The 21,613-nt window shown below is 43.1% G+C and overlaps 1 protein-coding gene across 1 annotated transcript in view; it reads right to left on the bottom strand.

Moving 5' to 3' along the window:
* LOC126282303 (neurotrimin-like) overlaps positions 1–21,613 on the bottom strand; it is a 152,826-nt gene that overhangs the window by 26,081 nt on the left and 105,132 nt on the right. Inside the window, exon 5 of the mRNA XM_049981957.1 lies at positions 15,608–15,787. Coding sequence (XP_049837914.1) covers positions 15,608–15,787 — 180 coding nt within the window. The remainder of the gene's footprint in view (positions 1–15,607; positions 15,788–21,613) is intronic.

Here is a 21,613-nt window from a genome sequence, read left to right as displayed (position 1 = left end):
ATATTATTACATGCATAGAATTAAGATTTTGTTTTATATTATTACATGCATTTGTTGGGTTTATGATAGATTATGTTATTTGTTGATTGTGCTTAGTAAGTGGTTTGATAAGTAGAGTGTGGAAGTTTTTTAGAAATATTCGGTTTGGCAGCTCTGTTTGGTCGTTAAGTATGTCAGAAGGGGATGCATGTTTATGTGAATAAATTTCGATTTCTTCTAGGAGGTTCATTCTTTTTCCTTTGTTGGCTAAGTGGAGAACTTGTAGGTTATGGGATATGTCTGTTGCTTGATGTTCTTCTTCTGCTACATGTTGGGCGAATGTGGATTTATTTAAGTTTTTTAAACGAAGAGCATCCATGTGTTCTCGAAACCGTATGCTGAAGTTTCTCCCTATTTGGCCTATGTATTCCTGATTGATTGTACGGTTTGGTATTATTTTTAATGTTATGGATAGCTTTGTCCTTTATTTTGTTATTTGTATAGCCACTGATTTTGATATCTGTTCCTCGGAACAAGTTTGTTATTTTATATGACAGCTTTCCTACAAATGGCAAGCTTACATATTTTTCATTTGGCTGTGTTGTGGTATTCTTTAATGTAGTTTTGTTATTTTATTTATTTATGTGGGGATTTATCTTAGAGTTTAGTTCATCTATTAATTTTAGATTGTAACCATTATTCTAAGCAATTGCTTTGATGGTGTTCAGTTCTTCTATTTGGTCAGCTGTTTCTAGTGGTATTTTGTGCATTCTGTTTAGCATTGCTCTGTAGGAAGCCGTCTTATGTTTATCCGGGTGGCAGGATGACTTATTAATTGTGTTATCTGTGTATGTTGGTTTCCTGTATACTTGAAATTTGTGTTTGTCGTTGGAGCTACTTGTGCAGAGATCCATAAAATTGAAACCTACTTCTGTTTGGTGTTCAACAGTGAAGATGATGTTCTGATGCATTTTATTCATTTCTTTTGCATGGTTATCAATTTCTTCTGCTGTGCCATCAAATAAGGCTATTATATCATCAACATACCTTTTGTAATAAATTATCTTATTTATCATCAGGAATCTGAATTTCATTTAGACAATTACTAAGTTCATAAATGTTCTTTACTGAGTATGTCTATGAGAAATTCAGTCTGATCCCAATCTTAAGTTACAGAATAAACTTAAAAATATGATGAAAAAAGTGATTTCCTCTTAAATGCAAAAGATATACATGAATGCACTGTTATGAACCCTTATGCACCACGTCTACGAGCACAACCTAAGACCCATAAAGTTAACTGTCCCATACGTCCAATTGATAATACTCGGAGCAGCCCAACTTATAAAATCAGCAAGAAACTGAATGAGATCCTTAGCAACACATTCAAATTTGAAGAGACATACCCAGTAAAGAACAGTTATGAACTTATTAATTGTCTAAAAGGAATTCAGATTCCTGATACTGCTAGGTTTGCTTCACTTGACATCACAAACCTCTACACAAACATACCGGTCAAAGAAACAATAGAAATAATTAAAAACAATTTACTTAAACATGTATACATCGTACTTAGAATACTTCTATCAGCCAAGTCAATATTTAGAAAACAGTAGCTTAACTTAGAACCACAAAATTTTCGTAAAAAAATAACTTTGTCCATAGATAAACCATTTGTATGTGAACAAAAACTGTCAGTCGCCAACATGGCGGATAACGCAGTGCCCCTGTATAAAATACGCTATAAAAAGTGTTTGTGTTGTTGCAAAAAAGAAGAAAAGCCAAGAAAAAACAAGGAGAGGAGAATGTAAGTAAAATGAACAACTGACAGTGTGTGACTTTAAACTCCCGAAATTGAAGTAAATGATTGGAATCGTTGCTTTTGCACAGGCCTGCTGAAGCATCCAAACTGCTGTAGAGATTGTACTACTGTAGTAACTGAAGATCCATGTAATTTGCCAGCTGAAGATGGGTGCAAACCCGAAATGCATATTGGCGTAAATAAAAACGCATTAAAAAGTGGCTGGTTGCCGTTTTTTTTCAGTGAAATATCATTATCCACGACCACGGAGCTCAACATTCCAAATAAAATGGACAAATTGTTATTGACATTTTAGGGGTTATTCTGGGAGTGCATATCTATGATACTGGCGCGCCTACGCTCATCACGTGGAACCTCTTCTGGGACACCTGTAGCACGAGTCCTATGCATCACTGCAAGTATTTTGTAACCCCCGCACACTCACATTTACGATGTAACATAGAAACTGCGTCGCTTTTGAATACTACATGCTCCATGCCATCTTTGCTCCAAAAGACTAATGCAGCCGTCAGGAGTTATATCGTCACTAGGTGAGAGCTCGGCTATTGTATAAGCGGCTCAGATAATGTCGGAATAATTCTGCTTGCATTTCTATCATACTGGCGTGGCTACGGTCTCCACATGGAACTTGTTCTAGGAGTCAAGTAGCTTGTATCCGGTGCACCACTTCACGTTTATTGTAACCTTCGCACCCTCACATTTCGATGGAAAACAGAAATTGCTTCACCATTATAAACTGGAGGTTCTCTGGCGAAGTCTTCCACCGACACTAATGCACCCACAGGTAAACCCTTGCCATTGGATGGGTGCCGCTATTGCATATACGTCGCGGGCATTGTCGGAGTCATTCTCCTAGAGTACGTCTACGATACTGGTGGGGTAACTGTCACCGCATGGAATCCCTCCTGGGTGATCCATAGTTTGTAACCGATGTACTGCTGCCCGTTATCTTAACCCCCGCATCCTCACTCTGATGATGGGACACTGACACCGCTTTGCCTTGGATATTACAGGATCACCGACGACGTCTCTCAAGGCACTAATGCTGCCCTCTCCATCATTCAGGTGCTGCGCTATTGCACATTACTCGACAACAATGTCAGAGGCATTCTGCTAGGGTATATTTGCGCCCCTGCGGTTACCGCATGGAATCTCTTGTTGGTGTCCAGTAACCAGTAAGCGATGCACCGTTGCCGGTTTGTTGTAACCTTCGCATTGAAGATGGGACACAGTTATTGCTTCACCATTGCATACTACAGGCTCTCTTCCCACTATGCTGCCTTCAGAACCTTATTCAGACGGGAGTCGTTCTGCTGCATATGGCACGAGGACATTGTCGGAGTCATTCTGCTAGAGTATATCTGTGATACTGGCGCACCTAAGGTCACTGCTGGGAACCTCTTCATGGAATCCAGTAGCGAATCCGCTAGCTGTTTATTGCATCACTCGAACCCTCAAATTTTGATGTAACGCAGAAATTGCTACACCATTGCATACTACAGGTTCTCTGGCGAAGTCCCAACGACGCTAATGCAATCCACCGGAAATTTCTTGCCATTGGGTGGGTGCTGCGCTGTTGCATATGCTTCGCGGACTTTGTCGGAGTCAATCTGCCAACGTACATCTATGACGCTGGTGGGGCTCCAGTCACCACGTGGAATCCATCCTTAGTGTAATAGTTCGTAACCGACGCACCGGTGCCCGTTTGTTGTAACGCACGCACACTTACACTGACGATGGGACACAGTTATTGCTTCGGCATAGGCTGTCTGTCTACGTCTCTCCAAGACACTAATACTACCTTCAGGCGCTGAATCTCCATGCCTATTGCTTATGGCCCGAGGACATTGTCGGAGTCATTCTGCTACTGCATATCTATGATACTGGCGTGGCTACGGTCACTGCGTGGGACTTCTCCTGAGAATCCATTAGCTTATATGGGAGACACCGCTGCCCATTTATTGTTACCCTCGCATCCTCCCACTGACGATGGGACAAAGAAATTGCTTCGCCATGCATCCTATATTTTCCATGCCGACGTCTCTGCACGACGCTGATGCCACCCTCTAAATCTATACTGATGCCACAAGGAACAAAATTAATGCCCAAAGACCGAGTTTAAGTTTGAAGTATGTGTTTTTTTAATATGGGGCTAAACAGATCGCAGCCCTTCTTATTGCTGGAGTCGTGCATGATCATTATCTCTCGTTTTCCTTTTGCCAAGATTCCTATTGCGTCATCCGAACGCGAAATGGGTGAGTTGAAGACTTGCCTCCACGAGCCTTGAAAGCATCTTAAAACCAGCATTAGGCTGTTAACTGTAGCAGAGATGTAATCTGTAGTACAGTGTGCGTATTTTAAGCGTGAATGATTCACCTCTGTATCTTATAAATTAGCCCTCTGTGCGTTGCCATACATAATCCAGGAAAACGAAGCGATTTAATGATTCAATTTCGAAGAATGACTGAATATTTTAAAATAATTGATGGATTTTGAGAAAGAAATCAAGTTCCCAGCCATGTAACACTGAAATCAAGTAATTGCCATGCAGTCTTGGACTGGAACTTTCTAGCGGAGGAAAAAACTGTGTTTAACGATTTGTGGATGACGATCTCTTTAGAGACTAAGTATAATTTCCGATATGGTAACGGTCGGAAAAGGGCCCGGTCGTGTCATTTTCTAAGGACCAGTAACAATTTACTTTCAGCAAATTAGGGAGAGCATGGAAAACTTAAACTAGGGTGGCCAGGCAGGGATACGAACCGCTGTCTTTCTGAGCGCGCGACCACCGTGCTAACCGCTGGAGAACGCCGCTACATCAGAGCCCTGAAGCGTCTGCACTCTTCCATGGAATAGTCCTGCCTAACGGTAGTGAGTTTCAATCACAGAATGTGAACGTCTTTTGACATCGGCTGTTAGAGGAGCACCTGCCATGTTACTAACATTTTCTTTTCTTCTTCTCCATTTTCTTTCTTTTACTTCTCTACGAGGGATAGGTGAAAAGTTCATGACCTAGTACCTTGTTCTTGAAAAAAGTTTAATGCTGGTAAATGTTGCATAATAAAGTAAGTTATTTAATAATCTGAATGGTTTTCCTTCAACCAATTTTATAAAATGGTGGTTTATGTGTGTTTGCTTGAAACGCTGAAGCTAAGTTCCATATCGTCATGAAATTCTTCATTTTCGACTTTTTATCTGCAACGGCCTCCCCCCATGAACCATGGACCTTGCCGTTGGTGAGGAGGCTTGCGTGCCTCAGCGATACAGATGGCCGTACCGTAGGTGCAACCACAACGGAGGGGTATCTGTTGAGAGGCCAGACAAACGTGTGGTTCCTGAAGAGGGGCAGCAGCCTTTTCAGTAGTTGCAGGGGCAACAGTCTGGATGATTGACTGATCTGGCCTTGCAACATTAACCAAAACGGCCTTGCTGTGCTGGTACTGCGAACGGCTGAAAGCAAGGGGAAACTACAGCCGTAATTTTTCCCGAGGACATGCAGCTTTACTGTGTGATTAAATGATGATGGCATCCTCTTGGGTAAAATATTCCTGAGGTAAAATAGTCCCCCATTCGGATCTCCGGGCGGGGACTACTCAGGAGGATGTCGTTATCAGGAGAAAGAAAACTGGCGTTCTACAGATCGGAGCGTGGAATGTCAGATCCCTTAATCGGGCAGGTAGGTTAGAAAATTTGAAAAGGGAAATGGATAGGTTAAAGTTAGATATAGTGGGAATTAGTGAAGTTCGGTGGCAGGAGGAACAAGACTTCTGGTCAGGTGACTGCAGGGTTATAAACACAAAATCAAATAGGGGTAATGCAGGAGTAGGTTTAATAATGAATAGGAAAATAGGAATGCGGGTAAGCTACTACAAACAGCATAGTGAACGCATTATTGTGGCCAAGATAGATACGAAGCCCACACCTACTACAGTAGTACAAGTTTATATGCCAACTAGCTCTGCAGATGATGAAGAAATTGAAGAAATGTACGATGAAATAAAAGAAATTATTCAGATAGTGAAGGGAGACGAAAATTTAATAGTAATGGGTGACTGGAATTCGAGTGTAGGAAAAGGGAGAGAAGGAAACATAGTAGGTGAATATGGATTGGGGCTAAGAAATGAAAGAGGAAGCCGCCTAGTAGAATTTTGCACAGAGCACAACTTAATCATAGCTAACACTTGGTTTAAGAATCATGAAAGAAGGTTGTATACGTGGAAGAACCCTGGAGATACTAAAAGGTATCAGATAGATTATATAATGGTAAGACAGAGATTTAGGAACCAGGTTTTAAATTGTAAGACATTTCCAGGGGCAGATGTGGACTCTGACCACAATCTATTGGTTATGACCTGTAGATTAAAACTGAAGAAACTGCAAAAATGTGGGAAATTAAGGAGATGGGACCTGGATAAACTGAAAGAACCAGAGGTTGTACAGAGGTTCAGAGAGAGCATAAGGGAACAATTGACAGGAATAGGGGAAAGAAATACAGTAGAAGAAGAATGGGTAGCTCTGAGGGATGTAGTAGTGAAGGCAGCAGAGGATAAAGTAGGTACAAAGACGAGGGCTGCTAGAAATCCTTGGGTAACAGAAGAAATATTGAATTTAATTGATGAAAGGAGAAAATATAAAAATGCAGTAAATGAAGCAGGCAAAAAGGAATACAAACGTCTCAAAAATGAGATCGACAGGAAGTGCAAAATGGCTAAACAGGGATGGCTAGAGGACAAATGTAAGGATGTAGAAACTTATCTCACTAGGGGTAAGATAGATACTGCCTACAGGAAAATTAAAGAGACCTTTGGAGAGAAGAGAACCACGTGTATGAATATCAAGAGCTCAGATGGCAGCCCAGTTCTAAGCAAAGAAGGGAAGGCAGAAAGGTGGAAGGAGTATATAGAAGGTTTATACAAGGGCGATGAACTTGAGGACAATATTATGGAAATGGAAGAGGATGTAGATGAAGACGAAATGGGAGATACGATACTGCGTGAAGAGTTTGACAGAGCACTGAAAGACCTGAGTCGAAACAAGGCCCCCGGAGTAGACAACATTCAATTGGAACTACTGACGGCGTTGGGACAACCAGTCCTGACAAAACTCTACCAGCTGGTGAGCAAGATGTATGAGACAGGCGAAATACCCTCAGACTTCAAGAAGAATATAATAATTCCAATCCCAAAGAAAGCAGGTGCTGACAGATGTGAAAATTACCGAACTATCAGTTTAATAAGCCACGACTGCAAAATACTAACGCGAATTCTTTACAGACGAATGGAGAAACTGGTAGATGCAGACCTCGGGGAGGATCAGTTTGGATTCCGTCGAAATGTTGGAACACGTGAGGCAATACTGACCTTACGACTTATCTTAAAAGAAAGATTAAGAAAAGGCAAACCTACGTTTCTAGCATTTGTAGACTTAGAGAAAGCTTTTGACAATGTTGACTGGAATACCCTTTTTCAAATTCTAAAGGTGGCAGGGGTAAAATACAGGGAGCGAAAGGCTATTTATAATTTGTACAGAAACCAGATGGCAGTCATAAGAGTCGAGGGGCATGAAAGGGAAGCAGTGGTTGGGAAAGGAGTGAGACAGGGTTGTAGCCTCTCCCCGATGTTATTCAATCTGTATATTGAGCAAGCAGTAAAGGAAACAAAAGAAAAATTTGGAGTAGGTATTAAAATTCATGGAGACGAAGTAAAAACTTTGAGGTTCGCCGATGACATTGTAATTCTGTCAGAGACAGCAAAGGACTTGGAAGAGCAGTTGAACGGAATGGACAGTGTCTTGAAAGGAGGATATAAGATGAACATTAACAAAAGCAAAACGAGGATAATGGAATGTAGTCAAATTAAATCGGGTGATGCTGAGGGAATTAGATTAGGAAATGAGACACTTAAAGTAGTAAAGGAGTTTTGCTATTTAGGAAGTAAAATAACTGATGATGGTCGAAGTAGAGAGGATATAAAATGTAGACTGGCAATGGCAAGGAAAGCGTTTCTGAAGAAGAGAAATTTGTTAACATCGAATATAGATTTATGTATCAGGAAGTCGTTTCTGAAAGTATTTGTTTGGAGTGTAGCCATGTATGGAAGTGAAACATGGACGATAACTAGTTTGGACAAGAAGAGAATAGAAGCTTTCGAAATGTGGTGCTACAGAAGAATACTGAAGATACGGTGGATAGATCACGTAACTAATGAGGAGGTATTGAATAGGATTGGGGAGAAGAGAAGTTTGTGGCACAACTTGACTAGAAGAAGGGATCGGTTGGTAGGACATGTTTTGAGGCATCAAGGGATCACAAATTTAGAATTGGAGGGCAGCGTGGAGGGTAAAAATCGTAGAGGGAGACCGAGAGATGAGTACACTAAGCAGATTCAGAAGGATGTAGGTTGCAGTAGGTACTGGGAGATGAAGCAGCTTGCACAGGATAGAGTAGCATGGAGAGCTGCATCAAACCAGTCTCAGGACTGAAGACAACAACAACAACAACAACAACATCTGCAACGGGAAAACCTATAGAATGGGTGACGTTTATAAAGGTTTGTTTATTCTCAACAGTAATAATTCAGAATTTGCCTTATTTCTCGTTAAGATGATCTACGTGAAGAACATCCCAGAATTGAAACAATGGACATAAAATCGAGAAAGAGTACAATTTGATAGATATAAAGGGTGTCACATATTCCCACAGGACGTACTATCAGTCAAAAGTAGAAAAAACGTTCCTACACCTATATGTCCCGAAACCAACACATATTGAGATCTTTGTCGTTTTACTTGTAACGACTAATGGGTAGTGTTTGGTGGTGCAGGCCATCAGAAGAGATGGCATAGTAAGTCACCACAACGCCCAAGTATGGGCAGATGCAAATCATGGAGATGAGTCATCATGATCGTTTCTGAATTAGTGTGAGGCTCATGCACGACAAGCCATACTATTTTGTACGAACGCGTGACATTACCTCGCCGTGACGTTTAATTGACGATGGATTGCTTGACGAGGTCCTGTAGCATGGCCTCGCTTTTCACAGGATGGGAATCCGTTGCGTTTAGTGGTGTAGGGATGTAAATGTAAATGTCGTGTGACTAGGGGCTTCTTCCAGGTAGACCGTTCGCCGTGAGGAAGTGTTTCGATTTGACGCCACATGGGCGACTTGCGTCCATGGGGATGAAATGATGATGATTAGGGGTTACACTCGTCTGGTGTGAGACGTTCCCTTGGTGGCGGGGGGGGGGGGGGGGGGGCTCCACCGGGGGCCGAACCGCATAGTAACCCTGGGTTCGGTGTGGGGCGACGGAGGGGTGAAGTGGACTCCGGTAGTCGTAGTGGGGTTGTGGACCACTGCGGGTGCGGCGGGGACGGAGCCTCTCCGTTGTTTCTAGGTCCCCGGTTAACATACAATACAATACATAGAAAGCACTTACTATGTACCTACATGTTTAGTTTGACGTTGATGCTACTACATCAGAATATTTTATGATCTGAAGATGTCAGTGGCCGAAACCGAACATAGTGAAATATATATAATCAAGGCGGACCTGCAAAAGAAAGCCCCTTCACCGCACCATACACCCCGGTGGGGCATTTCCATATCTCTGATGGATAAGTGTCACACCCGCTGACCGTCTTAACCAACAGCCTGTCTGCAAAATTATCCCTATATCGGGGCAATTGCGAGGCTCCCCAATATGCATATACTGCTGAAACGTCAAAAAGTCGTCCCCCCACACCTGCAATAACAAAATGTAAAAAGCAGTTAGCCACATCAGAGAATTAGTCCTCGACGTCGGACTGGAGCAGGATAATGTCGGTGATGTAAGCAGTGACAGAGTTCCGGTGATTCCACAACCGTGACCGGTTCGCCAGGTCGTGTGACTTGGGCCTCCCGTCGGCTAGACCGTTCGCCGGGTGCAAGTCTTTCGGTTTGACGCGACTTCAGCGACTTGCGCGTCGGTGGGAATGAAATGATGATGATCAGGACAACACAACACCCAGTCCCTGAGCGGAGAAAATCTCCGATCCAGGCGGGAATCGAACCCGGGCCCTTAGAATTGACATTCTGTCGCGCTGACCACTAATCTACCAGAGGCGGACGGTGTGGGGATATTTAAACGCTTTGGTGCATGCTCAACGATCGACTATTTGCATAGTTCACAGGAGCTTGGGACCAAAGCATGTGACTTGGGAGTGTTTGAATGCTTTATTCACTGCGAAAACGGCTGAAGGACGTGTCAGTGGCATGCGCCATTGCCTACAGTGTCTGCTTCTACGTAACAGACGGATGGGAATGAGAGGACTGATGTCCAATATGTAAGTAGGTATTGATTTCCAAGACGTAACATTATAAGGATTATTGTTGTACTTTTGATCAGTCCTACCTCCTGCAGGAATATGTGACACTTTCATTTTAATCATGCTGTATGCAAAGTGGCCGTCGCCGCGGGCCTACCAGTAGAGAGAGTTCAGTGTATTTTACACGGATGATTAGTTGTGAGTAAGCTTTATGCAAGCTGAGAGCCGCATTTGTTTAACAACGAATGAAAGCCAATAGACAACAAGGCTCCAGCTACGATCAGAAAGTTTATGAAGAATCAGTATGATTTTCTGTAACTATCTGTTCTTGCTCAGGAGACGTCGGTCCATCACCTGCAACCAGGAATCAAAGCACCGTGATGAGGCCGGCGACCTTGCGTGTCCCGAAAAGATTGTGGTTAGTATTTTCTGAATGCAAAAGGGATTCCTCTTAATGACAGTTTATAGAGGAAAAATAATAACAAGTTAATGTTTGAGCAACTTCATGTACCAATACATAGCAAAAGCGTTGTCTTGCCAGTAAAAGAAAAGAACATCCTTGTGGAAAACACTTCTATCACAAAGTCCGCATTTTTTCCCAGATCTAAAGAAAATGGTAAATGGAAAACCTTTGGGAAATATTACAGTACGTGCTAATGAGAATTTTGTAGATTTTCCGTAGTCAGACTTCGTGTGTGGAACCTATTCGGTAGAAAAATTGACAAAGTGCACATATCTAAAAGGCCATTACATCGATAAATGTGTTTCAGAAATAAGCAGCTTTTAGCGGTACATGAACTCCTTATTTAAAAGAGCACGATCGATATCGTGATGCCAAACGACATCTTCAGGTGTACATCTAGAAGATAAGAAACACACAATCGATATTATGATAATAACTGGATGCCTATTGTAACAGTCTGGAGCCGAGTGACCGCTACGGTCGCAGGTTCGAATCTTGCCTCGGGCATGGATGTGTGTGATGTCCTTAGGTTAGTTAGGTTTGTTCTAAGTTCTACGCGACTGATGACCTCAGAAGTTAAGCCGCATAATTCTCAGAGCCATTTGAATCATTTTAACCTATTGTAACAATAACGAATAGAGACCCACATCAAATACTCACGCATCAGCAGCACATAAAGTCTGTGATACGGGAAGGAGGAAGACTTAAACTTCTCAAAATAAAATACTGTCATCCGGAACAAGCAGGGTGTCATAGATCAAATTGACCAGCTGCTAGCCTGGCGTGTTAAAAGTTCGTTTACGTACAACGATGGGAAAAATAAGAAAATAAAAAAAGTTAAAAAGTGACTAGTTGGTATCGTTGAAATCCCATGGTTAAAAAAGCACTGCATACCAGGAAGCGGCAGACACCAGATCGCCTCGCTGACTGACTGCTAGTCAACAGGCTCATGTGTCTGGCATTACCACACACTTAGTGGGGAAAGCGGCAAACATTTTCGCGAGTATCCAAATACCATGGGAATGACTGTGGCCTCTGTTACACAGCACATGCATACAAGCTATAACAGTTCAGCATAAAACACCGTTAATGCTGACTAGGGAAGCTCCCCAACGCACCCACTCTAAGATTTATTGGTAAAACGGCCCAGTTAATAGTCCGTCAAAAACTGGACACAGATCAAACATGAAAACTGGAAGAAGGGGGTACTAAACTCCGGAAAAAGATGCAACATAAGGACAATGAACCGTCCAAGCAGATGGAATCACACAATCATGACTGTGTGATCACGCTGCTGGACTGCAAAGCAGGAGATCTGCGTTCAAATCTCCCTCGTGCGCCTTTTCTTTTTCACAAAATTATGAACTTTCCGTCCAGTCTTTGATACGTCTGTTCTCCTTCTGTAGTCTTGGCAATTGTCATTCTATACGTTGGTTATAGAATATGAGTCACAGGTAAATGTGATGAATAGTACAGCAGGGTATATGCCGCATGGACCTGTCACAGAAAAGAAAACAGCAAATAAACGTGTCTGAACTATGTTACAACAAATGAATTAAAGAGACAAAACTTCCAAAACAGATTGCAAGAGTCGTAACATGTGGTACATGTATAGAACAAATGAGAGATGCGTATGCCTGGAGATCCATTCCTTACACGTCGCTATTGACTTTACCCCACGACATGGACACAAATTTGAATACAGCGAACAGACACATTAATGACCGGACGAAGATTTCATAATATTGTGAAAAAAAATTGGGTATAACGGAGGTTCGAACACGGACCTCACCCTCCACAGGCCAACAGCCTAGCCGCATGACCATGACGAAGGAACTGTTTAAATGCGCTCGACGTTGCCCAGTTTAGGCTTTTTGTTCTCCTGCTTACTACGCAGGTGCGTTAACTATTGTGTAACCTTTTTTTGTGCTAATCATTTTTTAAGGCCTTACCGTTCCCGGGCAAGAGCCCTACCAACAGAGCTATCTTCCTTTTCTCTTGTTAACCACTACGCCATTTTTTCTACACCTTGTTTATGGCAAAGTGCATTATTGACAGTGAAAAAGAAATACTGACCCCAACCAGGGGCCGATCATGAAACCTTTCAGTTCCTTGCCCAGTGCTCAATCCCGAGACTTTTTGTCTGATTTTTTTATGATCTTTGAGAAGATTTTCAGCCACTGGCAGGCGGAGGCAAAGGCGGCGGGGTCGAAGTTCCGAGGCGTGGCCACAATGCCTGCCCCATACCTGTCACTGAGCAGCTCCAATACTCCCACGTATTCTCCTGTTTATTCCTATATATGCCTTAAATTGTAGAATATAACTGAAGTAGTAATTAAGGCAAAATAAATAACTGATTGGTAGCTTGTACGGTTCACTTTTTCTGTTATGCTTCTTTTTTCATATTTCAGTAGACTTCCTCCTGTTTTCATGCTTGATATATGTTCAGTGTTTGTCAGGCTATGCACTGGTCCCTCTTACCATTAAGTCTGATGGAGAGTTTCCCTGGTAACTAGAGCAGACGCAGCAGAATATAACAACCAGCACAGCATTGATAACGAATCAGTCGAAAAACTGTGATACCATGTCCTTCAAACACGATCCACATTAGATTGTATATTATAATGTCTTAAATCTACCTGATTGTTGCAAGTGTGTTAGGAGTATAGCTTTAGACTCCACATAATTTCGATATCTTCCAGGTTTTTTAAGGTCTGCTCCTGTGCTTCTCTTCTAAATTATTAGCTGCATTTGTTATGGAGTGTCGGGAATCACATATGTGGTTGCTTGAAGTAGACTTGGAATTCCTCCGGCTTTGGTGTTCTTAATGGAAAGAAAAGTTCTGATACAGCTGAAAGCGATTTATTTCTGAAACACGGATTACTACAGCTGGGGCTGCCCTACTACTCGATAGATACCACTCCTTCAGGTCCCTTTCATTTGTATTCTCGAGGCCGAGTGCTCGCCATTCCAGTCACACCACTAAAAACCATTTGCGCCTTCGAGTGCCGACGCAGATGCTCCCCGTGGTTGGTCAGATCCGCTGAGCGCAAAGTTTTAAATGCAAGGCCAAGAGCTATTACCAAAGATGCGATTATACCGATGGGCGAACGTAGTAAATTGGATGGAGTACGTTTGAGACACATCTACACAAATTGATAAATTCAGCAGTAAGAAGTGAACAATGAGATATACAGGGTGTTACAAAAAGGTACGTCCAAACTTTCAGGAAACATTCCTCACACGCAAATAAAGAAAAGATGTTACGTTGACATGTGTCCGGAAACGCTTAATTACCACGTTAGAGCTCATTTTAGCTTCGTCAGTATGTACTGTACTTCCTTGATTAACCGCCAGTTGGCCCAATTGAAGGAAGGTAATGTTGACTTCGGTGCTTGTGTTGACATGCGACTCATTGCTCTACAGTACTAGCATCAAGCACATCAGTACGTACCATCAACAGGTTTGTGTTAATCACTAACGTCATTTTGCAGTCAGTGCAATGTTTACAAATGTGGAGTTGGCAGATGCCCATTTGATGTATGGATTAGCACGAGGCAATAGCAGTGGCGCGGTACGTTTGTATCGAGACAGATTTCCAGAAGGAAGGTGTACCGACAGGAAGACGTTCGAAGCAATTGATCGGCGTCTTAGGGAGCACGGAACATTCCAGCCTATGACTCTCGACTGGGGAAGACCCAGAACGACACCTGCAATGGACGAAGCAATTCTTCGTGCAGTTGACGATAACCCTAATGTCAGAGTCAGAGAAATTGCTGCTGTACAAGGTAACGTTGACCACGTCACTGTGTGGAAAGTACTACGGGAGAACCAGTTGTTTCCGTACCATGTACAACGTGTGCAGGCACTATCAGCAGCTGATTGGCCTCCATGGGTACACTTTTGCGAATGGTTCATCCGACAATGTGTCAATCCTCATTTCAGTGAAAATGTTCTCTTTACGGATGATGCTTCATTCCAACGTGATCAAATTCTAAATTTTCACAACCAATTTGTGTGGGCTGACGAGAATCCGCACGAAATTGTGCAATTACGTCATCAACACAGATTTTCTGTGAACGTTTGGGCAGGCATTGTTCGTGATGTCTTGATTGTGCCCCATGTTCTTCCAATTACGCTCAATGGAGCACGTTATCATGATTTCATACGGAATAATCGATCTGTGCTGCTAGAACATGTGCCTTTACAAGTACGACACAACATGTGGTTCATGCACGATGGAGCTCCTGCACATTTTAGTCGAAGTGTTCGTACGCTTCTCAACAACAGATTCGGTGACCGATGGATTGGTAGAGGAGAACCAATTCCATGGCCTCCACGCTCTCCTTACCTCAACCCTCTTGACTTTCATTTATGGGGGCATTTGAAAGTTCTTGTCTACGCACCCCCGGTACCTAATGTAGAGACTCTTCGTGCTCGTATTGTGGACGGCTGTGATACAATACGCCATTCTCCAGGGCTGCATCAGCGCATCAGGGACACCGTGCGACGGAGGGTGGATGCATGTATCGTCGCTAACGGAGGACATTTTGAACATTTCCTGTAACAAAGTGTTTGTATTCACGCTGGTACGTTCTGTTGCTGTGTGTTTCCATTCCATGATTAATGTGGTTTGAAGAGAAGTAATTAAATGAGCTCTAACATGGAAAGTGAGCGTTTCCGGACACATATCCACATAACATATTTTCTTTGTTTGTGTGTGAGGAATGTTTCCTGAAAGTTTGGCAGTACCTTTTTGTAACACCCTGTAGTTTTGGAGGGTGTATGCGCCACCTATATATAAATGCTAGGCACACTGCAACAAACTAAATATCCCGTGTGTTCAACGTCCCCTAGCGCTGTTGCAGGGTGATCGAAATTGAACTGTTCCGGAAAATATTTCCTACGCCTTAAGGTAGGCTACCTCACTTGCATCATGCGCCTCCAGTGCAGACGACGTTAAGTTGGGTTGCCTACCTTGAGGTGCACGACATATTTGGCGGGGCGGTATGTTTATGGAGCTCGCCTTGCAGTTACTCACACTCGACGTCGACCGTGATCCTCTTGCTGACAGAGGGCGGCACGCCGTTGGTGGCGATGCAGAGGTAGGCCCCCATCTCGGTCCTCGAGATGCGCGACAGGCTCAGCTGCTCGCCGTCCAACACGTTCACTGCAAGACACGCCGCGCTGCCGGTACTTCTATTCTGCCTCGTCTCCACGCCTTATGAGTATAGTTGCAAACCAAATACAAATGTGAAGGATTATTACAGGCAAAATTATGTGTAACGCCACAATTCGAGACCAGTATATGCCTTCTGAGAGTAGTGCTTTCTAACTGAGCTATACTAACTCGTTTCAAGAACGGTCTTCAAGCCACATCAATCTTCAGGGACCTCCTGACAGCCATGAAGCAATATACAGGGTGAGATACCTAACATTACCGCTGGATATATTTCGTGAGCCACAGACCGAACGTGAGGAGAGGGGTTAGCGTAATTGGTTAATACAAACCATAAAAAAAATGCACGGAAGTATGTTTTTAACACAAACCTACGTTTTTTTTAAATGGAACCCCGTTAGTTTTGTTAGCACATCTGAACGTATAAACAAACACGTAATCAGTGACGTTTGTTTCATTGTAAAATATTAATTATATCCGGAGATACTGTAACCTAAAGTTGACGCTTGAGTACCACTCCTCCGCTGTTCGATCGTGTGTATCGGAGAGCACCGAATTACGTAGGGATCCAAAGAGAACGGTGATGGACCTTAGGTACAGAAGAGACTGTAAAAGCACATTACGTCCACATGCTAACACCTTTTTTCGGTATTTTTCACTGACGCTTATGTACATTACAATGAGGGGTGAGGTACACGTACACACATGGTTTCCGTTTTCAATTACGGAGCGGAATAGAGTGTGTCCCGACATGTCAGGCCAATAGATATTCAATGTGGTGGCCATCATTTGCTGCACACAATTGCAATCTCTGGCGTAATGAATGTCGTGCACATCTGGTGTAATGTCGCCGCAGGCTGCCATAATACGTTGTTTCATATTCTCTGGGGTTGTAGGCATATCACGGTACACATTCTCCTTTAACGTACCCCACAGAAAGAAGTCCAGAGGTGTAAGATCAGAAGAACGGGCTGGCCAATTTATGCGTCCTCCACGTCCTATGAAACGCCCCTCGAACATCCTGTCAAGGGTCAGCCTAGTGTTAATTGCGGAATGTGCAGGTGCACCATCATGCTGATACTACATACGTCGACGCGTTTCCAGTGGGACATTTTCGAGCAACGTTGGCAGATCATTCTGTAGAAACGCGATGTATGTTGTATCTGTTTGGGCCCCTGAAATGAAGTGAGGACAATGTTTCAAGCGTCGACTTTAGGTTACAGTATCTCCGGATGTAATTAACATTTTACAATGCAACAAACGGCACTGGTTACTTATTTGTTTATATCTTCAGATGTGCTAACATTTAAAAAAAGCGTAGGTTTGTGTTAAAAAACATACTTCCGTGGATTTTTGTATGGTTTGTATTAAACAATTACACTAGCCCCTCTCCTCACGTTCGGTCTGTGGAATCAGTTCGTCAGTATTTCATGTGGTTTACGAAATATATCCAGCGGTAACGTTAGGTGACTCACCCTGTATATAGAGGGTGGCCCATTGATAGTGACCAGGCCAAATATCTCACGAAATAAGCGTCAAACGAGAAAACTAGAAAGAACGAAACTCGTGTAGCTTGAAGGGGGAAACCAGATGGCGCTATGGCACTGCCAAAGGCCAAACGGATATCAACTGCGTTTTTTAAAATAGGAATCCCCATTTTTATTACATATTCGTGTAGTACGTAAAGAAATATGAATGTTTCAGTTGGACCACGTTTTTCGCTTTGTGATAGGTGGCGCTTTAATAGTCACAAACGTATAAGTACGTGGTATCACGTAAAATTCCGTCACTGCTGACGGTATTTGCTTGATGATACATTACGCATTTAAAATGGACCGTTTACCAATTGCGGAAAAGGTCGATATCGTGTTGATGAATGGCTGTTGTGATCAAAATGCCCAACGGGCGTGTGCTATGTATGCTGCTCGGTATCCTGGACGACATCATCGAAGAGTCCGGACCGTTCGCCGGATAGTTACGTTATTTAAGGAAACAGGAAGTGTTCAGCCACATGTGAAACGTCAACCACGACCTGCAACAAATGATGATGCCCGAGTAGGTATTTTAGCTGCTGTCGCGGCTAATCCGCACAACAGTAGCAGAAATATTGTGCGAGAATCGGGAATCTCAAAAACGTCGGTGCTGAGAATGCTACATCCACATCGATTGCACCTGTACCATGTTTCTCTGCACCAGGAACTGCATGGCGACCACTTTGAACGTCGTGTACATTTCTGTCACTGGACACAAGAGAAATTACGGGACGATGACCGATTTTTTGTGCACATTCTATTTAGCGACGAAGCATCATTCACCAACAGCGGTAACGTAAACCGGCATGATATGCACTATTGGGCAACGGAAAATCCACGATGGCTGCGACAAGTGAAACATCAGCGACCTTGGAGGGTCGATGTATGGTGCGGCATTATGGGAGGAAGGATAATTGGCCTCCCCTTTTTTATCGATGGCAATCTAAATGGTGCAATGTATGCTGATTTCCTACGTAATGTTCACCCGATGTTAGTACAAGATGATTTACTGCATGACAGAATGGCGATGTACTTCCAACATGTTGGATATCCGGCACATAGCTCGCGTGTGGTTGAAGCGGTATTGAACATCATATTTCATGACAGGTGGATTGGTCGTCGAAGCACCATACCATAGCCCGCACGTTCACCAGATATGACGTCTCCGTATTTCTTTCTGTGCGGAAAGTTGAAGGATATTTGCTATCGTGATCCACCGACAACGCCTGACAACATGCGTCAGCGCATTGTCAATGCATGTGCGAACGTTACGAAAGTGAACTACTCGCTGTTGAGGGGAATGTCGTTACACGTATTCCCAAATGCATTGAGGTTGACAGACATCATTTTGAGCATTTATTGAATTAATGTGGTATTTACGGTCAATCACGCTGTAACAGCATACTTTCTCAGAAATATAAGTTCACAAAGGTACATGTATCACATTGGAACAACCGAAATAAAATGTTCAAACTTACCAGCTTTCTGTACTTTAATTTACAAAACCTACCTGTTACCAACTGTTCGCCGGCCGCGGTGGTCTCGCGGTTCTAGGCGCGCAGTCCGGAACCGTGTGACTGCTACGGTCGCAGGTTCGAATCCTGCCTCGGGCATGGACGTGTGTGATGTCCTTAGGTTAGTTAGGTTTAAGTAGTTCTAAGTTCTAGGGGACTGATGACCACAGCAGTTGAGTCCCATAGTGCTCAGAGCCATTTGAACCAACCAACTGTTCGTCTAAAATTGTGAGCCATATGTTTGTCACAATTACAGCGCTATCTATCACAAAGCGAAAAAAGTGGTCCAGCTAAAACATTCATATTTCTTTATGGACTACACGAATATGTAATTAAAAATGGGGGTTCCTATTTTAAAAACGCAGTTGATATCCGTTTGACCTATGGTAGCGCCATCTATCGGGCCAACCATAGCGCCATCAGGTTTGCCCCTTCAAGCTAGACAAGTTTCGTTCTTTGTTGTTTTTTCGTTTGACGCTTATTTCGTGAGATATTTGGCCCAGTCACGATCAATGGACCACCCTGTATATAGGGTGCCTCACCTAACTCTGCCACATCAAATATCTCTGGACCAGCAATAGATATTCAAAAAACGGTTTACACCAGCATTGAAGTATCAAATACTATGCGAAATTTTAAAATGTAAGCAAATACTATTTTCGACACAAACTTGCGTATTTTTAAATGGACACCGCATATTATCTCGTATGCAATCAATAGAATGAAAAATATCAAAAATAATAACGTTGGTTGCATTGCAATACGTCAATTACGTCCCGAGAAACTGCGAAGCGAAGTTGACGGCTGAAGTAAATGAAGCACACAGGTAGCGCACGTCCTGAGACTCAAGCATGCACCTCTCGCTGCCGGTAATCGCGATGTCATTGACGTCCTACGTCAGTGGTGTGTTATTGTATATGGTGTGCTATTGTATAACATCATTGGCCCATATTTCATTGGCACTCCTAAAGTGGGATTATTTAGCCCCTTCTTGAGCTGTACATTACTTGAACCGGTCCACCTCTTAAAATGTGTCAAATAATGCGGTATCAGAATGATGGGTGTCCTGTGCATAATGTTTATTGTTGCGAAATAACAACTAGAGGTACAATTAGTGGTAACACACTTAGTTTTACGTTTCTAAATCTCATAAGTTCTAAAATATGAAGATTATTTGAAAAGTAAGGAATGACTGGTCGCGAAATGGAAAATACAGTGAAAATCTGATGAAGCTTTGCACAGATGCGTTGGGCACTGTGTCTAGTACGCCCGTCGATCGCATCATGTCGCTCTTCTCAGTTCTGAGCTCACAGTGAGAACGTAAAGATGGCTAGAAAGTAGCATCTCTCGCCAAGTATGAGCACCTGGCGAAAGATTTCTCCTGAAGCTACGAAATCCACATAACATAGCTGTCATACGGTTAGGTCTACACGACAATTCTCGGACGCACTCTGCAGGGGCAATGAAGATGCTTCTGCAGCGTTTCGATGGGGTTTGGTCACCCACAATACAGCCCGTAATTGGCTACCCCTGAGGTTCATCTCTGCTCAGATAAACCGATGGCTATGATGATAACGAGTTGGAGCCCATAGTAGAAAATTGTCGAAAAGCACTGGCGGCTGTCTTCTTTAACGAGGGAACTGAAAAGTTGGTACAACGCTACGACAGATCTCTAAGTCTGAGCGGTGACTGTGTAGAGAAGTAGCTGGAAGGTGTCGCTAACGGTTGCAAATAAAACGGTTTTGATTTTCACTGTGGTTCCCATTTCGCGACCTATCGTTCCTTACTTTCAGAACAGCCCTCGTATGTGGCTTGTAAAGGATAGCAACGGCGTCACAGTTTCCTGCCGTTAACATACCAATACCACCACGGCACGTTCTACCTTCAGTGTACAAGTCTCTCCTAATCTGGTCTGCTGAACTGCTCTAATACCTTAACGTAATTCACATACGTTGCCAAATTAAACCTTTTTCCTTGCTGTTTGTTACGTTTGCCGTCATCTAGCCGATATGCCAGCCTTCAGTATTGAAGAAAAACTAGATATTATTTTAATTTATGGCGAATGTCACATAAATGTAACCGCAGCTGTGACACTGTATGCTGAAGGCTACCCAGATCGGCGTTGTCCGTCATCTCGAACGGTAGGCAACATCTGCAAGACACTCACGGAAACAGGAATCTGGGCTCCCATAAAACGTCAACGTACGACGCCAGCGACTGGAAATGAAAACGACATTGCTGTTCTGGCTTCTGTAGTTCACAATCCTCAGGTGGGTGTACGAGAAGTTGCACGAGGTGTAGGAATAAGCCACAGTAGTGTGTGCAGAATCATGCAACGGCATCGGTTTCATCCGTTCCAAATCTCACTGCACCAAGATCTGTAAGGGAATGACTTCGAATCCCGCAATGCATTCCGTCGTTTTGCACTTCAGCAGCTGCAAGGTAATCCAGTATTCCTAAGCAATACGTTGTTTACGGACGAGGCTTCATTTACATATCATGGTAATGTGAATCTGCGGAACATGCATTACCGGTCCGTGCAAAATACCCACTGGCTTCCCCCAGTTGCTCATGAACGACAGTGGAGTGTCAGTGTTTGGTGAGGTGTCATTGCTAACTGTATTGTAGGTCCCTATTTTTACAGTGGAAGATTGGATGGACAACAATATGTATCACTTACTTTAACACACACTAGCGCTCCTCATGGAGGATCTAGGATTGGAAACTCAATGTGGTTCCAACATGATGAATGTCCCGCACACAATGCAAAAGTTGCCAGAGACGTTCTAGATGCGACATTTACAAATACGTGAATGGGGCGG

The sequence above is a fragment of the Schistocerca gregaria genome, chromosome 7, assembly GCF_023897955.1.
Source record: "Schistocerca gregaria isolate iqSchGreg1 chromosome 7, iqSchGreg1.2, whole genome shotgun sequence".
Lineage (NCBI taxonomy): Eukaryota > Metazoa > Arthropoda > Insecta > Orthoptera > Acrididae > Schistocerca > Schistocerca gregaria.
This window is presented reverse-complemented; position numbering and strand designations above follow the sequence as displayed.